Source organism: Tachyglossus aculeatus, chromosome 14, assembly GCF_015852505.1.
Source record: "Tachyglossus aculeatus isolate mTacAcu1 chromosome 14, mTacAcu1.pri, whole genome shotgun sequence".
NCBI lineage: Eukaryota > Metazoa > Chordata > Mammalia > Monotremata > Tachyglossidae > Tachyglossus > Tachyglossus aculeatus.
The window spans coordinates 4,817,758-4,842,424 of NC_052079.1; the positions used below are offsets into that span (position 1 = coordinate 4,817,758).

The 24,667-nt window shown below is 44.5% G+C and overlaps 1 protein-coding gene across 2 annotated transcripts in view; it reads left to right on the forward strand.

Annotated features, from left to right (window-relative positions):
- The first annotated feature begins 282 nt into the window (after positions 1–282).
- The window catches only part of SOS2 (SOS Ras/Rho guanine nucleotide exchange factor 2), a 69,778-nt gene continuing 45,393 nt past the window's right edge, over positions 283–24,667 (forward strand). Inside the window, exon 1 of one of the 2 annotated variants that reach the window (XM_038756171.1) lies at positions 283–593. In XM_038756171.1, coding sequence (XP_038612099.1) covers positions 507–593 — 87 coding nt within the window. In that variant the 5' untranslated portion in view covers positions 283–506. The remainder of the gene's footprint in view (positions 594–24,667) is intronic. The other variant, XM_038756172.1, reaches the window with a different exon arrangement.

Consider the following 24,667-nt stretch of genomic DNA (forward strand, 5'->3'; position numbering starts at 1 on the left):
GCGCCCAGTTGCGCGCGCGCCTGGCCTGTCTTTCAAGGTGTGCATGCGCGCGCCAGTCGCGCGCGCCTCGCCCGTAATTCGCGGTGCGCAGGCGCGCCCAGTCGCGCGCGCCTGGCCCGTCTTTCGCGGTGCGCATGCGCCGGGCCCGGCAGGGTGACCGGCGGCGGTGTGAGGGGAGGGGGGGGGCGGGCGATGATGCTCGGCGGGGAGGGCGAGGCCGCGGGCGGAGGATCGGGCCGGCCTGAGGCGACGGCCCGGGGGCTGAGGCGCCGACCCGCCGCCCTCCTCGTTCTCCTGCTCCTGCGGCCGTAACGGGGGGATGCGGGGCGAGGGGGAGGCCGGGCCGCCGCCCCGAACGAAGGACCGGCCGCCCGGGCTCCGGGAGCCGGGAGACTGAGAGGACCGACCCGAGGCGGCGGCGGCGACGACGACGACGACGGCGGCGAGGAGGCCGGGAAGACGCGGGACTCGTCCGGACTTTGCGGCCTCCGGTGCGGGCGGGGGACATGCAGCCGCCGCCGCAGCCCTACGACTTCTTCAGCGACGAGAACGGCCCCAAATGGCGGGGGCTCTTCGTCCCGGCCCTCAGGAAGGTCAGTCCCGGCACCGCCCGCCGCTGTTGATCAGCATCAATCGTATTTATTGAGCGCTTACTATGTGCAGAGCACTGGACTAAGCGCTTGGGAAGTACAAATTGGCAACATATAGAGACAGTCGTCATCATCATCAATCGTATTTATTGAGCGCTTACTATGTGCAGGGCACTGTACTAAGCGCTTGGGAAGTACAAGTTGGCAACATAGAGAGACAGTCATCATCATCATCAATCGTATTTATTGAGCGCTTACTGTGTGCAGAGCACTGGACTAAGCGCTTGGGAAGTACAAGTTGGCAACATATAGAGACAGACATCATCATCATCATCAATCGTATTTATTGAGCGCTTACTGTGTGCAGAGCACTGTACTAAGCGCTTGGGAAGTACAAGTTGGCAACATAGACAGTCGTCATCATCATCATTAATCGTATTTATTGAGCGCTTACTATGTGCAGGGCGCTGTACTAAGCGCTTGGGAAGTACAAGTTGGGAACATATAGAGACAGTCATCGTCATCATCATCATCAATCGTATTTATTGAGCGCTTACTATGTGCAGAGCACTGGACTAAGCGCTTGGGAAGTACAAATTGGCAACATATAGAGACAGTCATCATCATCAATCGTATTTATTGAGCACTTACTGTGTGCAGGGCACTGTACTAAGCGCTTGGGAAGTACAAGTTGGCAACATATAGAGACATCATCATCAATCGTATTTATTGAGCGCTTGCTGTGTGCAGAGCACCGTACTAAGCGTTTGGGAAGTACAAATTGGCAACATAGAGAGATAGTCATCATCATCATCATCAATCGTATTTATTGAGCGCTTACTGTGTGCAGGGCACTGTACTAAGCGCTTGGGAAGTACAAGTTGGCAACCTCTAGAGACAGTCCCTACCCAGCAGTGGGCTCACAGTCTAAAAGGGGGAGACGGAGAACAAAACCAAACATACTAACAAAATAAAATAGAATAGATAGGTACAAGTAAAATAAATAAATAGAGTAATAAATATGTACAAACATATATGCATATATACAGGGGCTGGGGGGAAGGGAAGGAGGTAAGATGGGGGGGATGGAGAGGAGGACGAGGGGGAGAGGATGATGATGGCATTTATTAAGCGCTTACTATGTGCAAAGCACTGTTCTAAGCGCTGGGGGGCATACAGGGTGATCGGGTTGTCCCACGGGGGGCTCCCAATCTCAATCCCCATTTTACAGATGAGGGAACTGAGGCCCAGAGAAGTGAAGTGACTCGCCCAAAGTCACACAGCCGATAAGTGGCGGAGCCGGGATTCGAACCCGTGACCTCCGACTCCCAAGCCCGGGCTCTTTCCACTGAACCACGTGTTAATAATAATATCATCGTCATAACGATGATGCCATGGGGTAAGCGCTTACTATGTGCTAAGCGCTGGGGAGGATACGGGGTGAGCGGGTTGCCCCGGGGGGGCTCACAATCCTAATCCTCATTTTACAGATAATAATTTTGGTGTTTGTTAAGCGCTTACTATGTGCCAAGCGCCGTTCTGAGCGCCGGTGAGGATACAGGGTGATCAGGTTGTCCCATGTGGGGCTCAGTCTTAATCACCATTTTACAGATAATAATTTTGGTATTTGTTAAGCGCTTACTGTGTGCCAAGCGCTGTTCTGAGTGCCGGGGAGGATACAAGGTGATCAGGTTGTCCCATGTGGGGCTCACAATCTTCATCCTCATTTTACAGATAATAATTTTGGTATTTGTTAAGCGCTTACTGTGTGCGAAACGCTGTTCTAGGCGCAGAGGAGAATACAAGGTGATCAGGTTGTCCCATGTGGGGCTCACAGCCTTAATCCCCATTTTACAGATAATAATTTTGGTAATTGTTAAGCGCTTACTATGTGCGAAGCGCTGTTCTAAGCGCTGAGGAGGATGCAAGGTGATCAGATTGTCCCATGTGGGGCTCACAGTCTTAATCCCCATTTTACAGATAATAATTTCGGTATTTGTTAAGCGCTTACTATGTGCCAAGCGCTGTTCTGAACGCTGGGGAGGATACAAGGTGATCAGGTTGTCCCATGTGGGGCTCACAATCTTCATCCTCATTTTACAGATAATAATTTTGGTATTTGTTAAGCGTTTACTGTGTGCGAAACGCTGTTCTAGGTGCAGAGGAGAATACAAGGTGATCAGGTTGTCCCATGTGGGGCTCACAGCCTTAACCCCCATTTTACAGATAATAATTTTGGTAATTGTTAAGCGCTTACTATGTGTGAAGCGCTGTTCTAAGCGCTGAGGAGGATGCAAGGTGATCAGATTGTCCCATGTGGGGCTCACAGTCTTAATCCCCATTTTACAGATAATAATTTCGGTATTTGTTAAGCGCTTACTATGTGCCAAGCGCTGTTCTGAACGCTGGGGAGGATACAAGGTGATCAGGTTGTCCCATGTGGGGCTCACAATCTTAATCCCCATTTTACAGATAATAATAATTTTGTTATTTGTTAAGCGCTTACTATGTGCCAAGCGCTGTTAGTGACGTGCCCAAAGTCACACAGCCGACATATGGCAGAGCTGGGATTTGAACCCATGACCTCTGACTCCAAAGCCCGGGCTCTTTCCACTGAGCCACACTGCTTCTCAAGCGCTTAGGGCAGTGCTCTGCACACAGGAAGTGCTCAATAAAGGTGTCTGACTGCAGCCAGGGAACCTGTATACCACCTCTCCCAAGCGCTTAGGACAGTGCTGTGCACACAGGAAGTGCTCAATAAAGGTGTTTGCGGGCAGGGAACCTGTCTATCACTTCTCCCAAGCGCTTAGGGCAGTGCTCTGCACACAGGAAGTGATCAATAAAGGTGTTTGACTACAGTCAGGGAACCTATCACCTCTCCCAAGTGCTTAGGGCAGTGCTCTGCACACAGTAATGATGGCATTTGTTAAGTGCTTACTATATGCCAAGCACTGTTCTAAGCACTGGGGCGAATACAAGGTGATCAGGTTGTCCCACATGGGGCTCACAGTCTTCATCCCCGTTTTACAGATGAAGTAACTGAGGCTCAGAGACGTTAAGTGACTTGCCCAAGGTCACACAGCAGACATGTGGTGGAGCTGGGATTAGAACCCATTCTTTCATAGTCGTATTTTTGAGCGCTTACTGTGTGTAGAGCACTGTACTAAGCGCTTGGGAAGTACAAGTTGGAACCCATGACCTCTGACGCCCAAGCCGGTGCTCTTGCTGCTGAGCCACGCCGCTTCTCACAGTAAGTGCTCAGGGAAGGCGATTGACTGACCGCAGGCAGGGAACCTGTCTACCACCTCTTCCAAGCGCTTAGGGCAGTGCTCTGCACACAGGAAGTACTCAATAAAGATGATTGACTGCAGGCAAGGAACCCGTCTACCGCCTCTCCCAAGCGCTTAGGACAGTGCTCTGCACACAGTAAGTGTTCAGTAAAGGCGATTGACTGACCGCGGGTAGGGAACCCGTCTACCACCTCTCCCAAGCGCTTAGGGCAGTGCTCTGCACACAGTAAGTGCTCAATAAAGGTGATTGACTGCGGTCAGGGATCCCTTCTACTACCTCTCCCAAGCGCTTAGGGCAGTGCTCTGCACACAGTAAGTGCTCAGTAAAGACGATTGACTGCGGGCAGGGAACCTGTCTACCGTCCCTCCCAAAGGCTTAGGGCAGTGCTCTGCACACAGTAAGTGCTCAATAAAGGTGATTGCAGTCAGGGATCCCTTCTACTACCTCTCCCAAGCGCTTAGGGCAGTGCTCTGCACACAGTAAGTGCTCGGTAAAGACGATTGACTGACTGTGGGCAGGGAACCTGTCTACCATCCCTCCCAAACGCTTAAGGCAGTGCTCTGCACACAGTAAACGCTCAATAAATACGATTGAATGAATGAATGAATGATATTGTACTCTCCCAAGCGCGTAATACAGTCGTCTTCAGCCCGTAAGTGCTCAATAAATAATATTGTACTCTCCCAGACGCTTAGTACAGCGCTCTACACACAGAAAGCACCCAACAAATACCACTTTGATTGACTGAAAGCTGACTTTTGCCAGTCGGGTCCAGAGGCACCTTTATTTGAAGTTGTCGTTTGGCCCCGGAGGGGAGGTTATGTCGTGAGCGCAAGCCAAACTGGATTTCTTGTTTCAGCTGTTTTCTGCCTCAACTTCCGTTGTTGTTGTTCATCCACTGCGTTCTCTCCACCGCCTGGATCTCTTGGCAGGAAAAAAGGCCAGCTGGCCTTTAGAAAATTCACCCTTTTCCACAGCAAACAATTTCTGGGTTTGGGGGTTTTCTTTTTTGGTTTTCCTTCAGGCTAGTTCCCAGAGAAGGTATCCACCCAGATCCGTGAAGCAATACAATTGCTCTGTGTATGCCTGTCTTGTGCGGGAATGAATTGTCTGTGAGTCAAGAACAGTTCTTATCTGTTGTACAGTTTGTGATGTCAACTTAACGATCTGAACTGGTGTTTTCAGCCGGTAGCAGAAGTACAGCCTTGACGCTAGGGATGAATAAATCTCTGAATCATTGTATAGAGGACCAGAAATAGGAAGTCTAACATTTTTGAGTAATTTGTGCACTGTGTGGCATCCTTTCTGTAATCAGTCTCAGCTTCCGAGGGTGTGTTTATCAAGTGCTTTGGACCATATTGCCTAAACCAGAGTCTTTTAAAAACAAACGATTGGAAAGGCCACATTTCTCTTTTAAAGGCAGAAATTGAAAAAAGTCATCCAACAAAATCAATCAATCAATCGTATTTATTGAGCGCTTACTGTGTGCAGAGCACTGTACTAAGCGCTTGGGAAGACCAAGTTGGCAACATATAGAGCCAGTCCCTACCCAACAGTGGGCTCACAGTCTAAAAGGGGGAGACGGAGAACAAAGCCAAACATACTAACAAAATAAAATAAATAGAATAGATATGTACAAGTAAAATAAATAGAGTAATAAATATCAATCGATCAATCACTCACTCAATCGTATTGAGCAACAAAAGTTGCTAACTAACAAAAGTTAGACTTGTTTTATAAATAGCAGCGTTTCAGTCACTTTAGTAGCATAAAAGCTAAGAAAAAAATTAAATTTTTTTTCCTCTTCAGTGGCAAAAAAAAGGCTAAAGTGACCTTCACTGTGTTTTTTTCCCAGAAAAGGCAACCTGGCCAGATTAGCAAAAGAGGCAGAGCCACCACTTGTTTATTAAAATTTGACTTTCTGGAAAACATCCCACTGTTTCTCATCCTTATAGCAATTTCTAGAATGCAATCAAACATATTTTTGTTCCTTCATGTTGATGTTTTGTGGTATCAGACAAAGCTCTTCAACACAGTTATAAGATGTACATAGTTGCTATAGTTCCTTCTATTTTAGAATTTTCTTACTGGTTGTCAGAATTGTTTATGATGGGTTCAGTAGGATACATGAGTGGAATAAAATGCACCGTGTGAGTGAAATAAAATGCACCATGTAAATTATTCAGTCATTTGGAGTGGTAGGCCTTGAGCGTGTTATAAATCATGTACAAAATTAAAAATATAAAATCTATGAACAGGGTCAGGAGGCAGGTATGCCAAACCTCAGGGAGCTGAAGCATTGGTATAAATATTGTTTTTCTGGGTAAAAGCAGTCATTTGTTTAAAGCGGAAGGCCCCAAGCCAGTAGTTGTGGGGAGGAGGGGATTCCATATTAAACAGCCAAAATAAGGAAACCCTCCGCCACCAGCTCAGCCAAGTTTGGACTGGGTTTGGAGGCCTCCTGACCAACCAGTCAGTAATATTTTTTGAGCACCTGCTATGTGCAGAGCACTTGGGAGAAGCAGCGTGGTCTAGTGGAAAGAGCACAGGCTTGGAAGTCATAGGACCTGGGTTCTAATCCTGGCTCTTTCACTTGCTTGCTGTGAGACCTTGAACAAGTCACCTAACTTCTGAATGCCTCAGTTCCCTCATCTGTAAAATGGGAATTCAATACCTGATCTCGGTCTTACTTAGACTCTGAGCCCCATGCAAGACAGGGGCTTTGCCTGACGATCATCTTGAATCTACCCCGGTGCTTAGTACAGTGTTTGGCATGTAGTAAGTATTTAACAGTTGGCACAATTATTGTTATTATTATATAGTAATTAACAATAGAATTAGTGGACATGATCCCTTCCCTCAAGGAGCTTGTAGTCTAGCAGGTGAGACAAGACACTAAAATAATTTTCAGATATGGAGAAAAAACAGGGGTTATGGACATTGACACACCTTCCTTTCCTCTCAGGGCTGAGAGAAGGTTTGGGGAAACCAGAGCCAAGGTACAGCTGAACCCCTGCAGCAAATTGTATCCACTCGCTAGACTTTCCCAGGGATGATAAGGGGATCGCAGCAGTCTGTCCTGGTCCTGGCCGGTTGGAGTTGGATCCTGCTGGTTATAGGACTTGGCTGAAATTGGAACCAAAATCTGGCCAACTCAGACCAGGAAAAGCGGTCTTGTGCCCATCTCTACCTAACAGGATTTCTGAACCCGAGAGGCAACCTGAAGAGGTAAAGGAGAGCAGGCAAAACATTTCTCTTATTCTCCCTTCAGGAGAGTTTGCCCATGAATCACATTGCTTGTAGTATTTGGTTAGATTACAGATTGGTTCAGGATTAATAAAAGCAAATCAAGGGCTAGAAATGAGGGAGACTTAAAATAACTGGTCATTCTAATTTAGATGTTTAAGAAACTGAAGTAATTCCAAGTAATACGGATTTATTTTCTAGGAAGGTTGGGGGGGGCGCAGCAATTTTTTTTCTGCTAATCAAGTCTTCAAATATCTAAAAATACGCTGCATTTATTACAATCTTTGCATGGTCATTTTCACAGTTTTAATTGCGAAGGACTCTGACAGGCTTCTTGTTGCCCTTATTGAGTGCGGTGGGTTAGATTGGTGTGTTTCAAAGTATGGGGGAGGAGAGTGCGAACATATTTCTCATAGCGGTTCCGTGATATTCAGGGTTCCTGAGGCCAGAGCTGCAGAGCCTTTCCCCTTCGAGATTATGAGCCCGTTGTTGGGTAGGGATTATCTCTATCTGTTGCCGAATTGTACTTTCCAAGCGCTTAGTACAGTGCTCTGCACACACAGTAAGCGCTCAATAAATACGATTGAGTGAATGATGGTGATTGCAGTAAACTATGGTGAATGTGAATGGGCCGCTTTCATCTCCTGCAACCTCCCCTTTCTCTCCTGCACAGTCTTTAAGATGTGCCTCTGTGTCAACAGTGTGACAGACTGGGCTTTTTGTTGATGGCAGAGGAGAAATTCTGAAGGCCATGAGGAGTTGTAGAAAAGTCCTGATAATCTTATTTTTAAACTCCTCCTGGATGCTTACTATACTAGGCATTTGGGGGAGTAGTCAGTAAATTTGATCCGTAACCTTAAAGAGTTTACGGTCTAATGGGAGGGACAGGCACTGAAATAATGTACCGATGGGATGAAGGATGCTGATTCGAGCATTTTTAATAATGTGACACATTGAGAAGTCGAGCAAAGTATAAATGGGGACTGCAGAAATGATTTTAGAAGTAAAACCGTTGCGTGATTAAGCAGCTTAATTTGGGCATGCACCTTGTGGACAGTTTGGTCCTCAACACATACATTTGGGTAAGCGATAGTGCCACAGCTGCTCTGGTATGGGCTCCTTATACTGAAATGGGGAAGGGAAGAAAGTAATAATAATTGTGGTATTTGGTAAGTGCTTACTATGCGCCAGGCACTCTACTAAGCACTGGGGTGAATACCAGCGAATCGGGTTGGACACAGTCCCTATCCCACATGGGGCTCCCAGTCTCAAGCCCTATTTTACAGATGAGGTAACTGAGGTCCAGAGAAGTGAAGTGACTTGCCCAGGGTCACCCAGCGGACAAGTGGTGGAGCCGGAATTAGAACCCGCGACCTTCTGACTCCCAGGCTTGTTCTCTATCCTCTATGTCAGGCCTAGAGGAATGATGACATTGGCAGCCTCCAGCTTCTCCCCACTCCATTTTGTACCCTACCCTACTGCCTGGATCATCTTCCTGAAGCACTGCTCGGCCCGTGTCTCTCCTCTCCCCCGAACGCTCCACCGGCTGCCCGCTTCTCTCTGCATCCAATGAAATGTCCCACTTCAAGGCTGTCCACCTTCTGGCCCCACCTTTACCTTGGGCAAATCACTTCACTTCTCTGGGCCTCAGTTTCCTCATCTGTAAAACAAGGTTTAAGACTGTGAGCCCCACGTGGGACAGGGACTGTGTCCAACTTGATTTGCTTGTATCTACCCCAGTGCTTAGCACAGTGCCTGGCACATAGCGCTTAACAAATACCACAGTTATTGTTGTTATTATTATTATTATTATTGTTACCTATCTGCTCTCTTCACCCACTCTTCCCCAACTTGCTGCTTTCATTCCTCCTAAGCCAGTCTTCTAACAGTACCTCACTCTTGAGCCTTTCGCCCATGCTGTTCCTCTGCCCAGGGGCTCCCTCCCTCCATCAGACCGATCCCAGACCCCTCCACATTCAGATTCCTCCTAAAATCCCACCTTCTCCAGTGAGTTTTTCCCGGTTAATTTCAAAACGCCCTCCTTAGAACTCACTTATGAAAGTCTATTCAGCTTAATGAAGTTGGAAACAACCTGGTAACTATTTTTATGTTTGGCTCCCCCATTAGAGTGTTAGCTTCTTGTGGCCAGGGAACATTTCACTTCATTCTTTTCTACTTCCAAGAGCCTGAAACGGTGCAAGATCAGATACAGTCTGATAGAGGGTCTAATACAATCCACAAAATGTGGATTCAGTAAGTGCTACCACTAAAAGAAAGGAGTGAAAGGAGAGAAGTGTGCAGGCAGCAGAGGCCATTCCGCCCCATCGATGCCCAAGATAGATGGGGCTGGGAGTTCTTTTGGCCCATCACTGATGCATCTAGCCTTGGTAATACAAAAATCCATTAGGCATAGGGTCATTTTAATGTTGACATCACGACTAAATTTTTTATCAGCCTAGAGAAGGCCGAAGTACACTTAACCCTCCCCTGGAAACATCATAGCTGCCTAAATATTAGAGCACCGTACAGGGTGCAAATATATGATCTTGACTGGTAGAGCCTGGCAGGACACGGGTCCCAAGTGGGTGGCACTTGCCTATGAAGTCAGGGCCGACTACCACAAAGCTGAACCATTTGGGTCCCGGCAGGTGAGATTTAGGGCCGGATTTAGGCTCTGGGGCCCAAAGAGGTCAGGGACCCTTTGTGAGGTGGGAAGGAGAGAGCGGAGCAGCAGAAGGCTGCAGAGGCTGCTGCTTCTATAATGTCCTCAAGCATCTTGTACAGAGCTCTGCGTTTTTGTGGCATTCAGGAAATTCTGTTGGTGATGACTTTATGTCCAATTTGATTATCGTGTACCTACCCCAGTGCTTAGAACAGTGCTTGGTGCACAGTAAGCACTTAACAAGAACCATTATTATCATTATTATTATTATTATTAGAATGAAGGAATTGAGAGGGGTAATTAGTTGAAGGACTGCCCTCTCAGGTTCTTTAAAGGGGAACTGTGGAAGGAAAGATAATTTGTGCTTTTCAATTCAGTAGCCTTATTTCCATTTTTCTTAATGGTCTAATTCTAATATGGGTATAGAGCCAGGTGATTACAAATATTTTCCATATGATTACTCAGTCACAGAGAAGGATAACTTAGGAACTGTGCATTTGAAGCAACAGTATTCCATTAAACTGCTTTGGTCCGAAGAGCCAAAGCACTACCTTTGTTGCTACTTGACATAAATCCAGTGTCTGTCTTTTTTAATAACTACCAACTCCTTTCTTCCAAAGTAACTGTAGCGTGATGGTACTTTGTGTTTGTGTGGTAGACTGGCTGTGTGATTTGAGAAGGTATTTTAATGGAACTAATGGACAGAGCATTCTCTAGAGCATTGTCACTTTTAAAGATTAACTAGCTAAGATTCCTTTCTGTTGCGGAGGTGTAGTGAGACACCAAAGAAGATAGGTAAGTGTGTTCTGGAAGGAAATCTTAAGATTTGAGTTATGGTGGTCTTTTTGCCAGTGTATCTTGTGGCTTTAATTAGTAACTTAATTTTCCCACATCTCACTCTCCTCGTCTGTGAAATGGGGTGATATTAATATAACCCCATAAAGGCGGCTTAGTGAGAATTAGGAAGTAGTATTAGAATAAATGAAATAAAGTGTATAAGATGTTTTAAACTCTTTGGAAGAAAAGTGTTATGTAAATTCAAGAAGACTTCTCTACAGGGATTGTAAACCTCAGAGTAATAAGAGATCATTCATTTGGCCTTTGGCCTTTTTGTTCTTAATAATGAGCTAATAGTGTTTGCCTAATTTATATGTGGAGGAAAAGAAGAAAAACAGAATGTAGTATTTTTAAATGTTTTCCAAAGTCTGATTTTTGATGACAAAGATATTAAACCAATTCACCTGGATTAATGCCCCCATACTGCAAAACGGATTTTAAAAGTTGACAAAGAAGAATGAGGTTTTGTTTCCTGTCTTCTAAATCTCTTATCATCTGCAACTTTAGTATTAGTTCTGTGGTCTTTTATTTTTATAAAAATCCTTATTGGGGGGCAGTTTGAATCCATTTAGGCCCTAATTTTTTTCAGGTCCTGGCCTGTGAGTTCATATGAATTTCATGTGGCTGCAAAATTTGCAATATCATTTTAGTTGTTAAATGCCTAATCAAATGGAAAAAAGGTTGCCCTTAGAATGATCTGTGCTGTGATTTCAAACAATTCAAATTGTTTCCTAGTCCAGTTTATTTTTTTAGCCATGTAGGTCTCGCAGTGCTTGGTCTGAGAATTTGTGTGAGTGGAGGGGAGCCCTGTGAATTTGTGCACAACAATTACTGCCTGCTCCATTAATCCATCCCACCAGTGGCAGCAGCAGCCACCTCCCAAGAAAGCAGCCGTGACGTTTCTGGTAGAAAGTGCTTTCACTTCTTAGTGAAGAATGGGCCAAAGCCATCCTGCTCCTAATCGTAGCCTTTAAACAAAAGTTGAAGGCATCCATAAAGTAGCCTGTTATGTGGGAATCATCTACCGGCCAGTTACGGAGTGACGTAACAGTGACATGGACAGCAACAATTCCCTGTAGGACGCCCACATAAAATATGTGGTTTGATACTTGTATGCATTTCAAGTCCCTTTATGCCAAGTGGTTTTTACAGTAAAGCACACAAAGTTCTTCTCAAATGCACAAAACCCTCATTAAGAAATAGTCACTGCCTATGCGAGCCCAGCTGTCTCTTCTGATGCCATGCTGCGCTGAGGCCAGGCAGGTTCACATTGTCAGACAAAAGTTCCCAAATTCCCTACTGTGTGCTTGCCAAAATGCCTAATGCAAATGTGTTCTAGCATAATGGAGTGTACTACAGTGCTCAGGCTCACCTCTTTCTTATTAAAATATCATTCACTAATCTATATTGGAATGCCCAGTTTTATTCCCACCCTATCTGGTACGTTGTGGGCATTTAGGATTAAATAACCATTCATTCAGTCACATTTATTGAACGCTTACTGTGTGTGGAGCATTGGGAAGGTACAGTATAACAGTAAACAGACACATTCCTTACCCAAAGTAAGCTTACAGTCCAGAGGGGGAGACAGACGTTAATAGAAATAAATTACAGATTAAAAGAAACTGTACTTTCGGGAAGGAGGAACATCACTTTCAGGAGGAAGGCATATTTCCTCTTACACTGAAATCATTGTTAGGTATTGCTTAATAAGTAATCGTCTGTGTGGATATTTGTGGGTGGGACCAGAGAAATAATTTCATCGGCTTGTTGCGGGTGAGTGCGTATTTTGGGGCAGTGATGTGGTGAGAAAACAAGAGCTGGTACTCTGTGTGCCTGGCTTAGTGTGCTTTGCACATAGTAAGCGCTTGATAAATGCCATTATTATTATTTTTGGCTTGGTGGGATGTATCCAAAAACAATTACTAAAGACTACTTCTTGGGCCCTAAAAACATCCTAGTGGGGTAGAGGGTGGAGCAGAAGAAAAGATGGGCATCAGAAATTGTCTCACCCAGCATGGCAATAAAAATGTTAGGCTTCGTATGCTACTTTTTATTTCCCTTTGTAGGCTGTCCCCTTCCCTCCACCCCCACCCCATTTTAGTACTGGTGAACTTTCAGATTCTCATGAGGCCATTGTCTCTTTTCCTTGGGCCACATCAGTAATGGAAGGTGAGCGGGAAGGAGAACGAACTTAGAAGCAGTGTGGCTCAGTGGAAAGAGCCCGGGCTTTGGAGTCAGAGGTCATGGGTTCAAATTCTGGCTCTGCCAACTGTCAGCTGTGTGACTTTGGGCAAGTCACTTAACTTCTCTGCCTCAGTTACCGCATCTGTAAAATGGGGATTAAAACTCTGAGCCCCCCCCCCCCCCCCCCCCCGTGGAACAACCTGATCACCTTGTAACCTCCCCAGTGCTTAGAACAGTGCTTTGCACATAGTAAGTACTTAACAAATACCATCATTATTATTATTATAAGGGGGCCATATGCCTTTGTGGAGGGATCCTGGAGCCGCAGTCAAATTGGGTTTCCTCTCTGGCTCCCCAGGAACTGCCCAAACCAAGGACAGCTGCTGGTGAGCCTGGAGGAGGGGAAGGAACACCATCCAGACAGAAGACTCTCTCTGCCTTCCTGCAAAAACAAAGTGCAGGCTGACCAGGAGACGGAAGGACCAAATTGTCTCATTCCGACCCAGGCTGGGCCAGAGTTGAGCCTTGGCCTGGAGTAAACTTGGGGCAGCCCATCAATCAACCAGTTGGGCTGGAGCAAAAAAATGTGGGAAAGATAGAGAGACCAGGAGAGGAAAGGGGATCTCTCTCCCCTTCTCCCTCTCTAACCCATCAAAAATGTCAGTGTCTCCTTGTGCTTGTCACATGGTCGAGAGCAGTGGTTGAGACAGGTAGCTGAGGACTGGGAAATTCCCCCTCTGCTGATGGAGGAACAGGAGATCTACCCCCTTTCCTTTTTCCATAAAATCTCGTCAACAATAAAGGCTAATGTGGGGGGTGCCCTCTGTTTCAGATAGGATAATGACCTGAGGGAAATCAGAATAAGGTTCTGACTCTATTCCTTGCCCGGAGGCTTGACTGTGGTATTTTTTGAACTTGGAGCGCCAGCCCATTGATGTCCCTAATCCTGTTCCAAAGTGCAATGCCTTAGCTGCCATTAGAGCAAACCCCAGTGGTTGACATTTCTCTGTGTCCATCTTCCCCCCAGCCTCAGCACCTCCCTCTTCTCTCCTCCGCCGGCAGTAGCAGGGTCTATTTTGCCGTTATTTTGGGTGAGTGCTCTGTCAGTGGTGGAGGCAGGCACGGGGGGCTGCTGCTGCCACATTCCCCCCCTCACTCTAGATGTCCTCAGTCTGGAGGAGGAAAGGGAGGAATTTTCACTTGGCTTCTGACTTCTCCCCTGCAGTCAATCCTCCTGGTTACAGGGGTGAGACACGGATTATCTTCTCCCTCTCCTGCTCCAACCTTCCCCTTCCCAGGCAACCCTGCCACCTTTTTTAAAAAAAGTTTTTTTCCTTTTTATGACATTTGTTAAGTGCTATGTGCCAGGCACTGTTCTAAGCACAGGGGTAGATACAAGTTAATCAGGTTGGACACAAATCCCCGTCCCACGTGGGGCTCACAGTCTTAGTCCCCATTTTTCAGATGAGGTAACTGAGGCCCAAAGAAGTGAAGTGATTTGCCCAAGGTCACCCAGCAGACAAGTGGCGGAACCGGGATGAGAACCTGGGTCCTTCTGAATCGCAGGCTCTATCCAGTAGGCCACACTGCTTCTCCCAGTGTGTGCTCTAACTGTCCAGCAGGACCTCCACTCACAGAGGCAGAAGCAACTAACCTGCAATTTGCCTATCTACCCACCCACTTTCCAATTCCCATATTCACTTTTCTCCTTTCTGCCCCTTGCCATTCTCTAGCACCCACCAACTACTCCAACCTCTCCCTCCTCCTCCTCTTTCTTCTCCGACTGATGTTCTATGCGTTTTTGAGCTGTCGTTGCCACCTCCACTGATGTAGAATCAATAGAGCCATCCTGATCCTCTTCCTGCCTAGCCTCCTGCTGCTGTCAGATCACTGGGTTTGCGGGAAGCAGTAGGCCAGCTCCTTGGCACTACTCTGTGAGGCATTGGAAAGAGTGCGAGTGTGCATGATGGCAACCACACTGTCAACTGAGGCTTCACAGAGCAGTGACCAAAAGGACAGGATTGGGGGATGGGGAAAGACTTCGCTACTGCCTGAGGTGTGGGTGAGGAGAAGTGGAGGTGGAGTTGAGGGGTGACTGAAAGGCTTCTGTGTTGGGAAGAGGAGTGAAGTTATTTGCAAATTTCCACTGGGTCTGCAAACCCTGGACTGTATTTCTTTCAGTTATTGTTGTGATACGAGAGGCCTAAGGGGTTTACTTTGGGGTCAGAGGTATCTATAGAGTGCTGAAATCAGTGAAAGAGCACAGATATTGGTGCCATACAGCTTTGTCGAAAGAGGAGATATTTTTCCCCCCCTCTTCAGTTATTTCCGAGTGTCAGATTTGTGTTTTTGCCAAGCAGAATTTTATGGTCAGGTAAGTGCCGCTATATATACAAAATTTCGTGGTGGTGAAAGGATGCCTTCAAGGTAGGCACCAGATAGGTAGGGAGTGGAGTTTAACCTAAAAACTATCAGTATGGAAAACGAAACATCTAAGTTACATCTCAGAAGGGAACTCTCAGAATTCACGAGATGTTGCAGCTTAACATTTTTAAAACATACCTTTATCTTTGTCTGCTTTTACCTTGGACATAAAAAAGTGTTCCTCTTCCTCAGCCCCAGACCCTATTTCACCATATTTTTATGAAACTATCATTATGAAACACACTTTTCAGTCTCTTGAGTGTCATCATAACTGTGTTCTGTTAAGTACTGCATTTTTTTAAGTAAGTTTTTTTTTTAATGTAGCTAATAACAATTTGGGGACATTTAGCTACCAACTGCTTTTTTTCTTCATTTACAGAAGTGATTTGCTGTAGAAGTTGAATGATAACTGCAATTCAATTACTCAACAAATGATAAGTTAATCATATATTTCTCTAGGGTGTCCTTTCTAAAAGATTTTGGTTTCTTTTATTCTATGTTCTCTTTAGTGTTTCGAAATGAAGAGTTCCTGCTTTTAGTGTTGAACATTCTTCCTGAGAATTTGATTTTTGAAGTAGCTGTAGTTTCACTTTCAGACACCTTAAAAATTGGAATAAGTATTTTTCAGAAACTGTCCATAAAGTAAAACTCTTTTCCAAATCCTGTTTTCCTACTGAATGAGATGCATTCTTACAGAACCATTACCCCTAGGTGGTTGAAAGGATTCTAAAGAATTTATCTCAGCGCTCTACTGTTTTCTGTCATTCCTTCAAAATTGCTCTAACAAAAATCCCTATTTCTATAGAGGAAATAATAAGGAAACTGGTCATAATTTCCCCATTGAGTGTTAGCAGAGAATGACATGGAGCTGAAAGGTTGTGCTAATAAGTAGTAATAGTATTAATTAAGTGCCTGCTGGGTGTAGAGCACTGAGTGTTGGGAGAGAATATCCAGGAGGGAATTAGACATGGTGGGGGGGCTCACAATGGTTCCCAGGTTGTACCACTAAGCATTGGGTTCTATTTTCTAACTAATAGACCAGGGAACACCTGTGTTCAAGGATTAGGAGCCCCCCGAATCTCTCTCTGCCCACCCCGTTCTTTTAACCCACTTGGTATGCTCAGAAGAGGGAATAGTGGAGTAATGGAATAAGGTCATAAACTCCTCCCTGAGGCCTTCCCCGATTAAACCCTGTTATCCCTGGCTCCCTTTCCCTTCTGCCCTTGGATCTGTGACCTCTGGGCATTTGTTATTCTCCCCACTCTCAGCCCCACAGCACTTATGTACATATCTATAAGTTATATATTATTCATGTATTTGTAAGCTTGTTGTGGGCATGGAATGTGTCTGCCAATGCTGTTTTACTGTATTCTCCCAAGCGTTCAGTATAGTTCTGTGAACACAGTAAGCGCTCAATAAATACCACCAAGTGAATGTTTTGGCTTTCCCTAGATGTCACACTCTTCACTGTAAAATGACCATTTCCCCCAAGAAATGTAGAGGTGGAAGTATTCAGAGAAGGCACCCTAAATAATCTGGGACTTCAATCGAGCAGTAGTATTTATCTTGTGCAGAGCACTGTATTAAACTCCTGAGAGAGTACAGTCCATAGTAATCCCTGCCTTCAAGAGGTTTACAATCTATCAAGTGAGACAATCAAAAAAAAATTACAGATAGGAAATAATAGGGTATATAAGATATGGAGGCAGTGTGGCTTAATGGAAATACCTGGGGTTGGGAGTCAGGAGATCTAGCTTAAAGTCCCATCTCTGTCACTGATGTACATTGTAGCCTTGGGTGAATTTTTTAACCTCTCTGACCTCAGTTTCCTCGTCTATAAAATGGGGGCCCAATGCGGAACAGGGACTGTGTTCCATCTCATAACCTTGTATTTCTTCTAGTGCTTAGGTAGCACAGGTGTACTGAAGCAGTTAGGGGGTTGTAATTAAGTGTGTGGAAATTAATCCAGGAAGGCCACTCGGAAGCAGGGTTCTTTCATATGGGTTTTAGTTCTGCCTGCCTCATTAACCCTGCTGGCCTGTGTAAGAGGTGAGACTAATCCACCCATGGGCTGAGGGTATATTCAGGATGGGTGCCTGTGGCAGAAGGTTGTCTTTTCTTCTCCTCCCTTAAAATGCATACCATGCATTGGCTGCAACCAATCTCCCCACCGCATGAGGTGAGAATTGTACTTAGTAATTGATAATAACAAAATAAACTGAAATATGCTTTCCCTCAGCTAAAAAAATTAATCCAGTCATTCCATCTGGTGACTTCAGGTCCTCAATTTTTTGCTTTAAGTCCATGATTTCAATATTTTATGTACTTTCTCATTTTTTGTTGTTGTTGTTGTTGTTGTTTGATAGTTTTAACCATAAAGTTGAAGAAATCTTCTGGTTTCATCACTTTTGAACATTGTCATTACATGTTGTAATACAACTTCCAGGTTTACATTAGCATGAGACATTTTCACCCTATTTTTATGTTCTAGAGGAACCAAGATAAGAGGGAGTAAACAGCTTGGCCAAAGTAGCAGTCTGTGGCAGAAGTAGAATTCACATTTTTGTAGACAGATGTTTGTCCTAGAAGCATGTTCTTAGATCCTTTAGGAAAAAATTCCAATGTGTTTCTTGGGGAAAGGAGGTGATCCTACTAAACTTCCAGATCAGAATACCTCTCTCTTATGTTGCTGTCTTTTAAAGTAAGAACCACCATTCTCTAAGTAAAGTCACCAAGAATGCTTCATTAAGGAAAATAATTTTACAGATACATAATTATGTTAGCTGTAGGTTGAAGAAATAAATTCTTAATAGATGATCTTTTTGTAGACTTTTTTGGTTGCAGTGTTTTATTTTGATTAGATTATAAACTTGTTGAGGGCAGGGAATCTGTCAGTCACTCGTATTTATTGAGCACTTACTGCAGTTAAAACATGGTACTAACTGCTTAGAAGAGTACAGTGTAACACATTCCGTGCCCTCAGCGAGCTTGTATATTATGTTGTACTCTCCCAAGCGCTTATTGCTCTGCACACAGTAAGCTCTATACTGTAAGCTCATTGTGGGTAGGGATTTTGTCTGTTTATTGTTGTATTGTACTCTCCTATGCAGTTAGTACAGTGATCTGCACACAGTAAGCATTCAGTAAGTACGACTGAATGAATAAATATGTCTGACTGATTGTAAATTCACTAAGGATGGAGACTAGGCCTAGCAACTCCCCTTTTGTGGTCAGTGTTACTTTTTGGTTAAGATTGGGAATAAATGTGGAAGGCTTTGTGTATATTCAGTTTTTTTCACCGAACTTTGATAAGCATTCCATTTTTTTCAAAATTTCGCCCTCTGAACTTCAGAAAACTTGAAAGAGATGTAGATAACATAAAAACATTGACTACAGTGTAAAAGGGAAGTTTGTAGTAATAATGTTTTAAGTAGCGATGATGTAGGTGCCATTGAGGGGTTTAACATTAATCTTAGTACAATAAAATTTGTAAGTATGCATCTGAATTTAGAGTGTTTAATGCAAAATTAATGCATTTCTTTATATGGGACACTAAGTCAATAGCAATTAACTCTAGTGCAATACTAAATGATCTTCCTAGAAAGTAAAATAAACATCTATTAACTATTAATGGGGACTCAATGTTTACTGAAAGATGTTCCCTGTGACTCCTAGACCAAGTGGATTATATGAGAATTCTTACCTTCCCCAGAAATCTGCTCCTACCAGTTGTGTTCCATGGACTCACACAGTCCACCTCCAAAAGAATGCAAAAGAACAGAATTTAAAAGGAAATTAGTACCCATTCAGTAGTTGCATGCATGGCGTTCTATTGTCATGAATGGAAGCTTCTAGTAAATGTGACTTTTTTCTACTAGCACCCCATGCATTAATATACAATAGCGTATCAATGGTATTGACAGCTATTGAAAACAATGTTGGTAAGAGATCTACTGGATTTAATTATATTTGTCCCAAGCGAGAGTGTACATCTGTGCTTAACAAAGCTCATTAGCGGTGTATTAGAGTTGGATTTATTTCCTCATCTTCATACTAAATTAACCAAAGCAAATGTAGATTCTGCGTGGGTGATTCACATAGCGCCAGGCAAGTGCGACCGGAAGGTCAGAGACTTGGACAGGAGGGAAGGCAGTGGCCTAGAGGAGCCAGGTGTAGAGGGAAAGGGTAAATAAAGACTCTGGCTGGAGATGTCCCTTTGCTTCTTGGTTCTGCCTCTTCATGCGTCCACCACCTCCAACGTGGCTGCCTTGGATGAAAATGGCAGTGGCCACCATCTTTATCATTATTATTATCATCATTATTGTTATGGTATTTTTAAACACTGTATGTCGAGCACTCATCTTGGTACCCATTAATCAGGTTGGACACAGTCCCTGTCCCACTTTGGGTCCCCCAGTCTAAGTAGGAGTGAGAACAGATATTGAATCCCCATTCTTTGGTTGAGGAAACTGAAGCACGGAGAAGTTAAGTGATTTGCCCAAGGTTCCACAGCAAACAGTTGACCGAGCTAGGATTAGAAGCCAGGTTCTGGGATTCCCAGACCTGTGAGCTTTCTGTTAGGCCCCGCTGCTTCTCATTTTGATCTTGTTCCTGCCATGCCGTGTTAAGAGGCTGCAGGAAACATGATGACTGATATCCCCAGAGCCATTTTTCTGGCAGGCTTGTACTTTGAGGATATAGCTGCAGCACATGGTGAGGAGGGTGGCATGTGTCCCCTTCCCCCTTCCCATCCCCTGTCCCTCCCAGCCTATTGATTGCTTTCTGAGAGCTGTCTCTGAGTCAGGGTGTTTAAAGGCAGTGATTCAGTTGATAGTAAGTCCTGTTTTTCAGTAAACAAGTTTTAGTTTTTCTGAATGTCCCGATAGAAAATACTACAGCTTGAAACTAACTCTTTTCCCTTTAAAGACAGAGCGGAAGTGCCTTTCCCCTGACACTATTCCCTCCATTCAGTTTCTTGATCGCTGTAGCTGATCTTATCCACACTTTTTCCCAGAAGAAGCCAGCCTGTCTGGGCCTTCCTACTTGTCGTATGAGCTGATAAGATCTCCAAGCCTGACCAGGTAAAGGAAAACAGTCGTATTTATTAAGTGCTTACTGCATGCAAAGCACTGTACTAAGCACTTGACTTATCCTAGAGCAGGGTGAGCAGGGCTGGCCCAGGGCCCCGTTGAGCATCTCAGTGGGCCTAGAGTCTTCAGGGCAGCAGGTGGTCCCAAGTTATCCAATGGACTGGTTCTCACAGGACCAGAGAGAGGCAGCCTCATATGGGTGACCTTCATACGCCGTGTAGCAGTGCTATCCCATGTTTCTCTAGCCGTCTCCCTCAGAGGTGAGCTCCTCGTGGGCAAGGAATGTGAGCCTCATGCTCCCGATTTACTTCCCAAGTGTTTAACGTGGTGCTTTGCACCAAGGAAATGCTTAGTGCATACCATTACTATTATCCTAGAAAAGAGGTCTGAACCACCGTCTTGTCGGGTTTTCGACCAGACCATCCAGACACAAGATTTGCTGCCTTTGAAAGGCTGTATTTCTGGCCTCTTCTCAATAGAAATCTGAGGCATTTTTTGACCTCAGTGTCCTTTGCCCCCCACACCCAGTTGGTCACCTAACCCTCAACTTCCTTTACAGCTTTGCTTTCTCCTCTGTGTTCTCCCAGGCTAGTCCTTAGTCTAAAGTCTCGGGTCTTCTGGTTGAGCTATTGTAGTCTGCAACTCGCTGGACTCCATGCCGTCATTCCCTTACAGTTATCATAGTAACATCATTTATTTCCGTATGTCATCATTTCTCTTAAAGCCCTACGATAGCTCCCTATCATTTTTGGCAGGACTGAGCTTTTTACCCTTATCTTTAAGACCTTCCCCACATCTTCTCAGATCTATTCCACTCTTGGGCATCTGAAGCCTAATGGGACCCGGAGTGTTCGTGTACATCTAAACATCCACTTTCCTAAAAAAACTCTTGTGAGTCTGAAACTGTTTTTGACATCCTTCTGATTGCTACCCTAGTAGCATTCTGTTTGAGGCAGCATTGAGACTGAGATCCTATGCTTCTTGTGCTGCTCTTGTTCCAGGACCCATGCTTCCAGCTTTCCTGTCCTTGTTATGGGCAAAGAATGCCGTATTGCCTTCTCTGAAGCACTTAGTACAGTGTGCTCTGTGCATAGCGCTCAATAAACGCCATTGATTGATTGATCTATCCTCCTTTGTAAGTCTTGGTAGCCTAAATCCAAACGTCTGCCGTGTCCAATCTGATTACCTTGTAACTACCCCAGTGCTTAGAACAGTGCTTGGCACATAGTAAGCGCTTAACAAATTCCATCATTATCATTATAATGATGTTGTCTTAATATAGTCCTTTCTTTACCTTATCTTTTGCTTGTTCATGGGAATGTTCGTCTTGACTGGCTAAGCCTAAAATTCTCCCATTCCTAAAGAAAATGCAAAGTGCAGTCATTATAATAATTGTGGTATGTGTTAAGTGCATAAATAGTTTGTACCAAGCACTGTCCTAAGCTGTAGGGTAGATACAAGATAAACAGATCAGATGCAGACCCTGCCCCTCATGGGGCTCACGGTCTAAATAGGCAGGAGAGCAAGTGTTTACTCCCTATTTTACCGATGATACTGAACCATAGAGAAGTTGTGACTTGCCTCAGTTCACACAGCAGGCAAGGGATGGAGCTGAGATTAGAACCCAGGTCCAATGACTTCCAAACCTAGTGCTCTTTCTATTAGGCCACATAATCACTGTGTCTTGAACTTCCATTTAGGAAGTAGTTTACTAATTCATAAACCTAAGCCCCAAAGACACTGGTCAATCAGCATGGTTTTAAATTATTTACCTGCGCTTTCTAGATCATATCTAGAGGGATAGTACAAAGAATACACAGCCCACATACATTCCACAAACATTCAGGGGGACTTGGTCATTTTTGGCTGCTGGCTAATTTAGATGAGGTCCGTTTTGAAAGCCTGCTGATTGTGTTCTGGCAGATTATCCAGGTTTTGGGGGGCAGGGTTTTCCTTGTATCTTGAGGTAGTATAGTTAAAGATGATTAACTTTTCTCTTTTCTATTATTGTAGTCCCTTGCATAATCACTACCCTGAGGAAAGGGTTCACAGGATCTAAGGATTCAGGCTTATTCATTCATTCAATCGTATTTATTGAGCGCTTACTATGTGCAGAGCACTGTACTAAGCGCTTGGGAAGGACAAGTTGGCAACATATAGAGACGGTCCTTACCCAGCAACGGGCTCACAGTCTAAAAGGGGGAGACAGACAACAAAACAAAACATGTGGACAGGTGTCAAGTCATCAGAATAAATAGAAGTAAAGCTAGATGCACATCATTAACAAAATAAATAGAATAGGAAATATGTACAAGTAATATAAATAGAGTAATAAATCTGTATAAACATATATACAGGTGCTGTGGGGAGGGGAAGGAGGTAGGGCCAGGGGGATGGGGAGGGGGAGAGGAAAGAGGGTGCTACTTAAATGTCTGTTGGGGACAAAGGTCACTGTGATCTTGTTCTGTCAATCTGTCTTCCAGTCTGCATTCTCAACTGTTTAAGAACAACAACAACAACAACAAAAATAAACAGGAAGTAATGCTTTTCTTTCTCTCTCGTAGTTTTAGAACCCAAACTGAAATCTGAAAATTCCAAAGTCAGAGCCACCACTCTTCTTGGTTTTCTTTCAAGGGTATGATATATTCTTGGGCCAGAAAAAATACACTACTGTATTTTCATGGACCAAGTGGGCCAGTGATTCCCTCTGACACACGCAACCATGGGTACAGTCTCCCTGTCATCAGCACCTTCTTCAGACCAAAGGACAACTCTACATTACCATCAACTGTGGACTCAGACCTACAGTTTTGAAAGTCGGTCTTTCAAGGCCCCACACAATACCTTCATCTGCATTTGTAAAGCCTCCACCCTATGAACCCCTTTGGCTTTTCTGTGGGGAATTTTTTTCCTTCCTTCTGTTTCTGAGCCACCTGTCACTGAGCAAGCTCCAATGCCAAATGGCTAGAAACTGCTCTGCAGCAGAAATAAAAGAAAGCTCTGTTGCTGGTATAAGGAGCTAAGGAAAATACTCCGGACGAGTCCGTGGGTTCCTTTTACCTATGAGACACAAAGGCAGTGCAAAGAATATGATTTAATAAGGAGTACAACTTCCTCTCAGAACAGACCTTAAAGGTTTTTAAAAAGCTAAAATTAAAACTCCCAAGGGTTCTTAATCTTAATCCAATAAAACATGGATACAGTCCCCAGTCTTTAGAGTATAAAGTAACTAAGGAATGGTTATATATGAGTAAGGTAATAATAATAATGATGGTATTTGTTAAGCGCTTACTAAGTGCAAAGCACTGTTCTAAGCGCAGGGGGGATACAAGGTGATCAAGTTGTCCCACGTGGGGCTCACAGTCTTAATCCCCATTTTACAGATGAGGGAACTGAGGCACAGAGAAATTAAGTGACTTGCCCAAAGTCACACAGCTGACAGTTGGTGGAGCCGGGATTTGACCCCTCTGACTCCAAAGCCTGATCTCTTTCCACTGAGCCACGCTGCTTCTCCACTCAGGTAGAGAAGGAACTCAGTTACAGTAATGTAACCCACTCTCTTCAGCATGGCTAGAGAAGCAGTGTGGCTCAGTGGAAAGAGCACGGGCTTGGGAGTCAGAAGTCGTTGGTTCTAATCCCAGCCCCGTCACTAGCTGTGTGACTTTGGGCAAGTCACTTAACTTCTCTGTGCCTCTGTTACCTGATCTGTAAAATGGGGATTAAGACTGTGAGCCCCACGTGGGACAATGTGATTACCTTGTACCTCCCCCAGCACTTAAAACAGTGCCTAGCACATAGTAAGCACTTCACAAATGCCATCATCATCATCTTCATGGCCCAAGTACGTGCTTAAAAAGCTGGGTATGGAAAGTGCAGGCTGTGACATAAACCTGTGACACATGGGTTGTTATGGTGTAAATCTTGTTACCATGTAACCCTTTGCTGGCTTCACCAGACGTAAAATTCAGCTTGTAGTCTGGCCTCCATACTCAGTTCACCTATAGTGCTTGTTTTCATTAACATGTTTTGGAGAGAGTGCTGGAAGTGTGCTCCCCCTCTCCATCCCCCCCATCTTACCTCCTTCCCTTCCCCACAGCACCTGTATATATGTATATATGTTTGTACATATTTATTACTCTATTTAGTTTACTTGTACATATCTATTCTATTTTATTTTGTTAGTGTGTTTGGTTTTGTTCTCTGTCTCCCCCTTTTAGACTGTGAGCCCACTGTTGGGTAGGGACCGTCTCTATATGTTGCCAACTTGTACTTCCCAAGCGCTTAGTACAGTGCTCTGCACACAGTAAGCGCTCAATAAATACGATTGATTGATTGATTGG